The following is an 11,541-nucleotide window of genomic DNA, read 5'->3' as shown; positions in this document are numbered from 1 at the left end:
ATATGAATATATTTAGGGCCCGCCTCAGTTACGTGTAACTTGCGGCTTGGCTGTAAAATGTTGTTCAGCCCCCTATACTCTATGTTATTTATACTTTGTTCATGAATATTATAAAATTTTTAATTGTAAAATTTTTAATTGTAAAATTTCGTCAAATCCTTTAAACTCAATTTTATTTTGAGTAATGATACAGCCACAAACTCTTGTACAAATTTATTTTGTACAAACTGACGTGACATTAATTCATTGGTTGAATAAAAATATAAATTAATAAAAACAAATCATGTGGGCCAAGTGATATTTAATTCAATCAATCTTATCATGCCACATCAGTTTGTACAAAATAAGTTTGTACAAGAGTTTGTGGCTGTATCATTACTCTTTTATTTTATTGAAATCTTAGAATACGAATTTGTCCTCTTATAATTTTAAATTCCCAAAATAATCTCCATTTAATTAAAAATATAATAATTATTAAATGAATTATAATTATAATTATTATTTTATTATAATCATAAATATTATTATATTTTTTAACAATATAAAGAGAAGATTGATGGAGAACTTTAAACAATTTGACGTATTCACATTATTTATATATATATGCGAGTTAAACATTTATTTATTTATTACATTCTCTTTGTGAATTATAAATCATAAGGAAACGATTTTGAGGGAGCAATTAGAGTCACAAGTCCCTATTATTTCTTTTATGTAATAGAATTTATGGAGCCAATTAACGGTTGCAAACAAAGCCCCATGATGCTAAGAGTTTCAGTGGGTGTATTTATAATAACTCCCACAATGACTTACTTTTTAATTGATATGCAACAGTACTAATATTTTTGTGAATGAAGCTCACACCAATTTCCATTGCCGCTTTTGGTGTTGTCTAAACATTTTGGCATGGCACCATTAATAGAACATCCAAGCAAAAAAAGTACGAAAAATTTTGTGATCAAAAGAAAATTAATTGCAATTAATGGAAGTCATTGGAGAAAGTGGTGCACTATTGGAGAACTTTAAACAAATTAATCGCATAATGTGAATATGTCAAATCATCAATTTTTAAATAGATTATTATATTTTTTTAAAATATAATCATCTATTTAAAAAATATAATTATATTTATGATAATAAAAAAATAATTATTATAATTTATTTAATAATTGTTATATTTTTTAGTTAAATGGAGGTTATTTTAGAAATTTAAAATTATGGAAGGTGAATTCATATTTTAAGGTTTCAATAAAATAAAATTAAGTGTAAAGAGTTAAACGAAATTTTATAATCTAAAAAAAATTATAATATTTATAAATAAATTATAAATAATATAAAATATTGGAGGCCGGATAAAATTTTAAGATCAAACTGTAAGTTACGTTAAAAGTAGCTTTGACGGACCCATATATTTATTGCTTTATTGCTGGGAATTGGAAATTTGGACCCTCGATTCCTCGGACTATGCAAAATTTCCGCTCTGGTCAGCTTCCTCTGTCTCATCTAGCCATTAAAGCCATTCTCCTGGGCGCAAGTGATGACGTGGCGATTCTTGGTTGCGTTTATATAAAGCTACAAAACAAAAGTACGAGCTCTTCTTTTCCCTCTTTTTTTTTAATTAGTTTTTTATACAGCATTAAGCTACGAATGTAGTACGGCAATAAACGATTCTTTACCTATAATATTTTTTTATAATACCTCCACTGTTACGAGGATGGAAAGTCCCAGCCAAATAAATGGTCGTGCATCTGTTTTCCTTAAACCATGAAGTCGGAGAATTGAATGTAGTCGCATCTGCTCATTCATGGCTTTTGAGGTGCTTCACTTTCACTGACACCGAGTTCCTTCAAGAACATAACAAAGTAAAAAAACTGATCCCATAGTCCTGCACAACAGCCAGAAGGTAGCCCTTCTTCCACTTGATCTTCATTTACTTTGATGTCAACATAGTTTATAATCTTTGCCTCTGCTTAATTCGTGCATGCTTGGTCATAGCTTCTAGTGTTTAATAGGGTTCAATATACTTTTAACATTTCAACAACGTGCAGTCTCTTTCTTGTTCAGATTTATCACTTCTAATTGTGTAACAGAGACACAGTTCTCCCATTCATTTAGTTTCAGGATGATAATTACTTACTTTGGTGTAACTAAGTTTATCTATTGATTGTTACAAACTTCGACCCTAAGATTTCTCATCAAATGAACTATAGGGATTCAGACTATCACACTCTGCATCTCTCTCTAAACATAAATTGATTTGCAGTTGATTCAATTAATATGCCTGATCCTCTAATTATTCCTTGATTGTTAGTTGTCTAGGCTGTGGAGTTAATCAGATTTTATAGAGCTCTAGTCAGGGCAGCTGATTATTATTATATTTTTGATAAAACCAAATAGAGGAAAGATGCAAAAACGGATGTTCTTTGGTTGCAGAACAGCATGTCTGTATTCGCTGAAATTTTGAGATGCATTCTTTGTTGTTCGGATGAAGATTTTCATGAAACTGAAACGGACTACTGGGAGACAATCTCTCTACTTAGAACATCGAATCACAACTCTTCTGTCGGGAATTATAGTCATCACAACTCTTCTCTCAGGAATTCTAGTGAAACTCAAAGGGACTACTGGGAGACACTATCATTTGATTCTGAACAACATCAATTACGTGCTAAGCCACCGGCATCTCCACCACCCCGTAAATCCTCGCAATCTTTATCTGGTTCTACTTTGACGACGAAAGACGCAGCGCCTAAAGTTTTGAAGAAGCCATTGTCTCAGAAGGCTCCTTCATCTTCTCAGCCTACCCTTTCACCATTCCCTTCTGATTCAACAAATCAGCAGAAAAATGATAGCTATTTTTTGGTTGAGAAGGGCGCATCCAATTACAAGATTCCTAAGGATGTTGAAGATTTGGTTAAGAAAGACATTGTGCCTGATGTTTTGAAGAAGCCATTGTCTCCGTCGACTTACAAAGACTACTTTGCTGCTCTGCTGTACGCTGAGGATTTCTACATTGAGGTGATTAATTAACAGTGACCTTTTTGCATGTTGTTCTCTATATTATCATTTTGTGTGTGTTTATTTTCAAGCTAGAACCAACATAAAACTCATTTTCAAAAAAAAAATATCAACATAAAACTCATAAAATCTGAATTTAGATACATACTCGGATTATGTGCGAAAAATCGACAAATCAAGGTTGTGCTACTGAATTCTAGTTAGAGGATGATCACAAAGCTGGAAAATCCCCGCAGATCACGTTGCAAGAACCCTCTAAGCTTCTCTTGGCTCGAATTCTCTCAAATTGCACTCTTTAGCTCAATGGCTTGTCCCTAGCTTGTCTCTTGTACCTTTCTCCATGGATTTACTCTTTATTTATAGCATTCCAAGAGTAGTGAATCATCACTAAATAAGGTTAAACTATTGTTGGAGTCATCTTCCACTCAGTGATCACTTAATATCTTAGGATATTATATCATTCCACTCAAAATTGATCACTTAATTCTTGGTCTCCTCATGGGTGACCTCAAAATGATAGAACCCTAATGTACATGTATATCTATTTACATACACATACACATACACATACACATACATATACATATACATATACATATAACTTCTTTGCTACCAATTGTATATTGTGTACTGTGGCTGTTCAGTGGAAGATGCTTTTTTTGTGTTTAGTGCAGTACTATCCCCTTTGCAATGTTAGTTTACCTTGTATCCGATAAAACATCATGTGGGTGATGTATTTAGCAATCATCAAACATGTTTTGCTGGAGATACATAATTTTATATTTTATATCTCTGTCTCAGTTTTTCGTTAGATTTACCAACTAGGCTTCTCGAGACAAGCCTGTTTAGATTTAAAAGTGATTTATAGGAATCTTATATGTTGTAGATGATTGAATGCAAGGTGCATCTACGGACCAAAAACATTACAGTTTCATCCAAGTTCTTTCTTTCATACTTCCTAATTGTGTTTAGATGTAATAATGGCTTTGATTTGATCAGAAGTGGAGCGGTTTTCAGTTATTCAATGTCACATTGGAGGTGCATAAAGCTGCAATATATGATAAATCACTCAAGAACAAGAATCTGAAGGAAAGTGATGAGAAGAATGATAAACTCTTTGTAGCCTTTGAAATTGATTCTGTTCCTGAGAGACGACCATTTCTATTATCTAGAGATTTTGTCCACGCACGACGTTCGGGCAGCAACGCCAAGGAGTTTCAAGTAAGTGTCGTGAGCTTTCAAACTAATAATTTGTAGAATCTCTTTTAGTGATAAATATTCATATCTTCTGCCAAATTGAGAATCTATTTTATGCTTCTTTCTCCCTATGCTATCAAATTTTTGGAATATAATTCTAGTTGCAGCTATCAATATAATATATAAATTATGCCATTTGAACTTCTGAAAATACTACTTAATTCAAACTTCTAGTTGGGAAGGGAGTGTGATGAGAGAAGACTGTCAAAAGGATAAAGATTAGAGAAGAGGGAGGAACCCAGTATAAAAATTTTGCAATGCATGCTTAATCATCTACTAGTTTTATAATAAGGTTTCTATAATACTAGGCATGTTTGACTAAATAATTTGAATTAAAGGCTTCTACATGCAAACTATTGCTCAGTTTGAACTTCAGATGAGGAACAATAGGTGGGTGTGCGAGACCAGGTTATAGTTCTTTTTCAAGGAAATCCAGTCTGTTTAGCGACTTGAGAAAACATCAGCCAACAATGTTATTTCCTTTTTAGAATTCATTTTATCTTTTCCCAGTCATGTGATGCAGAGAGAAAGTGTTCATTGATTAGCAGCTGGTTAATCCTGAAAGAATCCATATAAAGTTAAATGTAATGTGTCACCTAGTCCTTGGATGTCCAGACATTTTGTTTTTCTGGTTGAATATCTTCGGAAAATATCTCCTTAATTTTCCGAATATTTGTTTTCTCAAATCCTGTCCAGGGTATTCTTTACCGGGTGGTGAAGAGCAACGTAGTGTTGGTTGAGTTTGAAGAAGATTTTTATTCACTGCATCATCCAAAGTACAGATACGATATTAGCTTCTCATTCAACCGAGTCTGTTTGAAACGAGCTCACCAAGCAATTGCAGCTGCATCACGTTCTTTATTTGAGAACTACCTGTTTCCTGATTTTACCTCTAGAAAGAACATCAGTTCCTCAGAAATTTGTCTTTATGGTAATCGTAACCTTGACTCAGATGGCAACTCTGCAGTTCGTCGGATCCTAAGCTTACATGGGAGGCCACCTTATCTTGTAGAGGGTCCACTCTGTGCAACTAGTGACAATCTATCCAAAACTGGATTGGTTGTTCGAGAAGCAGTACTTGAAATTTATAAGAGGTCATCTAAGTGTCGAATTCTAGTCTGTGCTCCTATAAATAGAACAGGTGATGTATTAATGAGAAGTTTGAAGAAGAAGATTCCAAAGTCTGATATGTTTCGAGCCAACGCTGCATTCAGAGAGGTAGATGGGGTACCAGTTGACATCCTCCCCTTGTGCCTTTATGAAGGGGGGGAGTGTTTTCAATTGCCTTCACTTCAGGAATTGATGCAATTCAGGGTAATATTCTCAACTTTTACAAGCAGCTTTCGCCTTCACAACGAGGGCATACCTGCTGGGCATTTTAGTCACATTTTTCTTCTTGATGCCTCATCTGCTACTGAGCCAGAGACAATGATAGCTCTCACAAATTTGGCTAATGAGCACACGACCGTGATACTCACCGGTACTCCTAATAACCGTACGAGTTGGGTCCGCTCTGATATTGCTAGGAAGAATGGATTAAGGGTGTCATATTTTGAAAGACTTCATGCCACCAAGACCTATAGCAATTTCAATCCAATGTTCATTACTATGCTGTAAACTTTGAGTACTGCAGTAACAATAACCTCTGTTATAACTTAGTTTACTTCCATGAATTTGTTACTACTGTGCCTGGTTGTAAATGTGTGAATGTAAGAACATTTCTTTGATCTGTTGCTTTTGCACTTATTGCTCTATCTAATTCATGCAGTCCAATTCCATGATGATTGATTGTTTTCATTTTCATAGATTAACCAAAATTCAAGTCTTCATAGATTGTATACAGGTCACAGTACTCCATCTCTGGATTATTAGTCATCTCCACAATCCTGCACAACAGCCAGAAGGTAGCCCTTCTTCCATTTGATCTTCATTTACTTTGATGTCAACATCGTTTATAATGTTTGCCTCCGCTTACATTCGTGTATTGCTTGGTCATAGCTTTTAGTATTTAATGGGGTGTAAAATACTTTTAACATTTCAACAACATGCAGTCTCTTCTTCAGATTTATTATTTTTAATTGTCTAACAAGTACACAGAGTTCTCTCATTCATTTAGTTTCAGAATGATAATTACTTACATTGGTTTAATTAAGTTTATCTATTGATTGTTCCAAACTTCAACCCCAAGATTTCTCATCAAATGAACTATAGGGATTCAAACTATCACTCTCTGCATCTCTCTCTAAAAATAAATTGATTTGCTGTTGATTTAACTAATATGCCTGATCCTCTAATTATTCCTTGATTGTTACTTGCCTAGACTGTGGAGTTAATTAGATTTTATAGAGCTCTACTCAGTGCGGCTGATTATTGTTATATTTTTGATAAAACCAAATAAAGGAAAGATGCATAAATGGATGTTCTTTGGTTGCAGAACAGCATGTTCGTTGAAATTTTGAGATGCATTCTTTGCTGTTCCAGTAAAGATTGTCATGAAACTGAAAGGGCTCCTGGGAGACAAACTCTCTACTCGGAACATCGAATCACAACACTTCTCTCAGGAATTCTAGTTTTACTAACCACGATCTACTGCGTCGAGATGATCCAAGCAAATTCTATTACTACGGATATTACCCGCATGTATCAATTAGTAAGTAAACTACACAGCAGCCTAATGCTATGTCACAGCAATCCGAATATGGTAACAAGTCGTCACTGAAAGGGAATAATGAAGAGTCTCAGTTTGAAGAGCTCAAGACCACCACCACCTTCATCCTCCTATTACACATGTTCATCATCACCTAATAAATCACAGTCCTTGACACAATTGTCATCATTCCCCGAACCTGCATCTGCTTTGTCTACGCCATTTCTATCACCAAAAGGGCCCCCACTGTCATCTTCTAGCACTTCATAACCTGCATCCTTCATCCCAAGCATCTTTGTCGTTGTCTAACCCTGCACTGTCTGCTCTCAGTCAATCTTTATCATCACCTAAACCACCTTCATTTAATTCTGAACAACATCAATTACGTGCTAAGCCACCAGCATCTCCATCTCCCCGTAAATCCTCTCAATCTCTATCTGGTTCTACTTTGACGACGAAAGACGCAGTGCCTAAAGTTTTGAAGAAGCCGTTGTCTCAGAAGGCTCCTTCATCTTCTCAGCCTACCCTTTCTCCATTCCCTTCTGATTCAACAAATCAGCAGAAAAATGATAGCTATTTATTGGTTGAGAAGGGCGCATCCAATTACAAGATTCCTAAGGATATTGAAGATTTGGTTAAGAAAGACATTGTGCCTGACGTTTTGAAGAAGCCATTGTCTCCCTCTACCTACAAAGATTACTTTGCTGCACGGCTAGATGCCGAGGATTTCTACTATGAGGTGACTAATTAATTATGCCCTTTCTTCCTGTTTTACTTTATTGTCTGATTTCACGCGATACAACCTCACTTCTACTATCATATGTTGTATATAATTTCTTTTCATTGAAGACATATTTGTTCTGATTAATGCCGAACCACTCACTCATGGTTATGCTGCAATTAAGATGGTTTCTGATTAAGTAATCTATGTACATCATAGTTATGGAAAAGATTTCAAAATAGCCAGTACAATTTACAATGAATCAAAGTTGACGCATGGGAGCATTAAAAAATCTAGGGAGCTCTGTTAGAAAGGATATGATTTGGGCTGGTAGCAGGTTGTATTAAGCCAGATTTCCGTTATTCTGGGACCTCTTAAAGAATCTATCTAACCCGTCCGTGTAAGAAATAGAACCAAACAGCAGAGATTATTAGAATGGATTATATTATTTTACAAAAAATGGCGCTATCCACGCCCAACTAGTTTCCTTACAGAACCCCTTGAAAAACCAATGAGAAATTATTACAGTGTATCAGATCATATTAACAAGATTGGTGCTATTTGCTCATCACTTATTTTCCTTAATTATATTAATACAAGTGAACTGAAATAGTGAAATGTTTAGAAACATAATTTGGAGAGTGTTGGATTGGGGTTTGCTTCACTCAGGTGGGAAAGCAAATTACGGGACATCCATAATCCATAGTTGCTTTAGACTTTCTGTATACTTTGATATTTTACTGCATTTTAATTTACATGAGATGACATGATAAATACAAATAATTACAAATTTCAGATATTGTGACCAGTATTTTTTTTAATTCTTATATTTTGCCTAGATGATTTTGTGGAGAAACAGACTATTGATGTGACACCCTAGGCAAATCTCACATTGGTAAAGTACGAGAGAGATGCTGGGTATATAAGGGGTGATCTACACATTAATTGGCTTTGGGGTGTATGGGCACCCCATGAACAAAACCGTGCGGGCCTTATTAAGGCCCAAAGCGGACAATATTTTACCAAGTTTGGGTTGGGTCATAACAACTGAATATAAATTCTTTCTCATAAGATATAAAAATAAGGGTGGGACAGATGCATTTTCATTTTCCCTTCTTAAATGGGTCCAATTGTACTTGTATTTATGTGTTTTTCCCATATCTTTATTTGTGCTTCTCTATAGGAACTTTACTTGTATTTTATGTCTTTGATTTGATCAGAAGTGGAGTGATTTTCAGCTATTGAATGTAACGTTGGAATTAGGTGAAGCTACTCTATATGCTAAGTCACTCAAGAACAAGCATTTGAAGAAGCATGATAAGAAAGATGTTAGATTCTTTGTAACCTTCGAAATTGATTCTGTTCCTGGGAAACGGCCATTTCTCTTATCTAGGGATTTTGTTTATGCACAATGTTCAGGTGGAATATCAAGGAAGTTTCAAGCAAGTCTCCTTATCTCACAAACATATAATTTGTAGAATCTCTTGCCGTGCTTTAGTGTGGTTGATTTGCATATAAGCCAAATTGAAAATTCTATTTTATGCCTCTTTCTCCCTAAATTTTGAAATTTTTGTAGTAATATTATAGTTACACATTTCAAAATAAAATTTTAACAATGCCATTCGAATTTTGAAAGCCTGCTAATTTCACACTTGTTGTAAGAATGGGAGCATGAGGTAGGACAATAAGAAAGGATGGATTAGTGATAGAGTAGAAAAAAGAGCCCGTAAGTGGAAAAAGAAATAGAGAGAAGAAAGGGAGATACCCATTTTTCATTATTCCAATAACTATCATTTATAAAACAAAAATTAATGCCCTATTATTGTGGCCAACAGATAACTAATAATGGCAGACCATAATCAACTTCTTAGCAAAAAACGAAATCTACTAGTAATACATGATGAAAAAATAAATCAACCAAGGTAACTCCTTATTCAGCATTTCCTAAATCTATATAACTTCATTCTACATCATTGTGTCATTTTGATGGAAGCGACTGAACCTGACAGATTATAATTTAATTGTTGTGTGTGGCATCCTAACAAATCAACATAAACTTCTGCTAGATTTTTCATACAAGTGAGTAAGTGCATAAATTTTTTACATGACCACACATTGAAGTCTGACCTTATATGGCCGTTTCATTAAAATTTTATCAATCCAACCATTATTTTTCAGTTTGAACTTCAGTTGAGGAACAAATGCGCTGTTTAAGAACATATTATAATTTTTGCACAAGGACATCCATTGAGTTTAGTGACGAGCCAAACTAAGCCTGATTGATATTTCCTTGATAGAAATTATTTGATCTTTTTCCAGTCATGCAATTTGGAAACTAATTTTTCTACGTTTGAGACCCATTTCCATCTGGTTAATCTCGATTGAATTTGTACGAAGTGGTAACATGTAATGTAGCTTGGACTTAGTCATTTTGTTTTATGGTTTCATACCTCCATCTTTTCCAGAATACCTGACCGGGGTATTCTTTGTCGAGTGGTGAACAGTACTAACGTGTTGGTTGAATTTGAAAAAGGAATTTTATTCTCAGCACCAACAGAACTGCAAATATGATATTAGCTTCTCATTCAACAGAGTGTTTGAAACGGGCTCACCAGTCAACTGCAGCTGTGTCAGATCAGTTATTCCAGAACTGCCTTTTCCCTGTTTTTGCCTGTCATAAACATATACCTTCGTCAGAACCTCACTTTTACGGCAATTGTAAACTTGATTTGGATGGCAATTCTGCAGTGCGTCAGACATTGAGCTTACAGGGCCAGGCGGCCAGCCACCTTATCTTGTGGAGGATCCACTCTGTGACTAGAAAGAAAAAAGGAATTACAAGATGAAGATGTATTTGAGTACGTACTTTCAAAAAACTGGAAATGTTGTTCGAGAAGCAGTGCTCCAAATTTGTCAGAGGTTACCAAATAGTCGAATTCTCATATGTGCTCCTTCAAACAGAACATGTGATGTGCTAATGAAAACTTTGACGAAGGTTATTCCAGAGTCAGATATGTTTCAGGCCAATGCTGTAACACCCCAATTCGACTAACAAGATACTACGGTGAAATTGAGGTGGAACTGCATTTTATCAATCTAACTTCTAAAACCACCAAAACAACATCCAATGATAAATGTTCTAAATAGCATTTAGAGAAATGGATGAGGTAACAGATGACATCTTCCAGGTGTTGAAGGGACTTGTCCTCCACTTGAGCAACTGAGACAATACGCGGTGATATCTTCAACTTTTGCGAGTCGCTTTCGCCTTCACAATAAAGGCATTACTTTTTTTTTTTGGGTCTTAACCACGAGCAGCAGTCGCAGGGTCTCAACTGTGGGAGACACTTTTAAGTATGTAACACAATTTAAATTAGAAGTCTCGCTCGAATCGGAAGGCACATATTCTCCCAACAAAGGTGACTTCCCAACTATTCGAACTGAAAAACAAATTAAATCAAGCTACTTAAGGGGACTCTATTGCTAATGGAGCCAACGCCTTGTTGGTCAATAAAGGCATTACTGCTGGATATTTTAGTCACATTTTTCTTGTTGATGCATCGCCTACCATCGAGCCAGATGCACTGATAGTTCTCAGTAATTTGGCAAATGAGAACACGACTGTAATAGTCTCTGGTGCTTCTTATGACCATCCACGTTGGATCCGATCTCATATTGCTAAGAAGAATGGATTAGAGATGGTATATTTTGAAAGACTTTGTTTTTCCGAGGCATATAGGAGTTGCCATCCAATGTTTCTATTCGCGGCTGTCAACTTCCATAGAATAAATCCGATAGTTGTCTTCCATTCACCCATATCAATCTGCTAGTGGAGGTAACTAACGGAAACCTCTCCTGTAACTAATTTGCTGCTGCTCGTGATGTTGTTACTACTTGC

The 11,541-nt window shown here is 35.3% G+C and overlaps 1 protein-coding gene and 1 long non-coding RNA gene across 2 annotated transcripts; one reads left to right on the top strand and one right to left on the bottom strand.

Moving 5' to 3' along the window:
* Positions 1–1,440: 1,440 nt before the first annotated feature.
* On the top strand, positions 1,441–6,056 carry LOC102625371 (probable RNA helicase SDE3). Its single transcript, XM_006484447.4, has 4 exons — positions 1,441–1,903; positions 2,434–3,018; positions 4,018–4,239; positions 4,972–6,056. Exons 2-4 carry the CDS (start codon positions 2,440–2,442, stop codon positions 5,890–5,892), a joined length of 1,722 nt encoding a protein of 573 aa, XP_006484510.1. The 5' UTR covers positions 1,441–1,903; positions 2,434–2,439; the 3' UTR covers positions 5,893–6,056.
* A 3,700-nt stretch (positions 6,057–9,756) lies between these two features.
* LOC127901779 (uncharacterized) lies at positions 9,757–11,094 on the bottom strand. The gene is made up of 2 exons (XR_008054097.1): positions 10,510–11,094; positions 9,757–10,314 (listed from the first exon to the last, which is right to left on the bottom strand). It is a non-coding gene; the product is annotated as an uncharacterized LOC127901779 (long non-coding RNA).
* Between the last annotated feature and the right edge of the window lie 447 nt (positions 11,095–11,541).

This window comes from Citrus sinensis, chromosome 4 (assembly GCF_022201045.2).
Source record: "Citrus sinensis cultivar Valencia sweet orange chromosome 4, DVS_A1.0, whole genome shotgun sequence".
NCBI lineage: Eukaryota > Viridiplantae > Streptophyta > Magnoliopsida > Sapindales > Rutaceae > Citrus > Citrus sinensis.
This window is presented reverse-complemented; position numbering and strand designations above follow the sequence as displayed.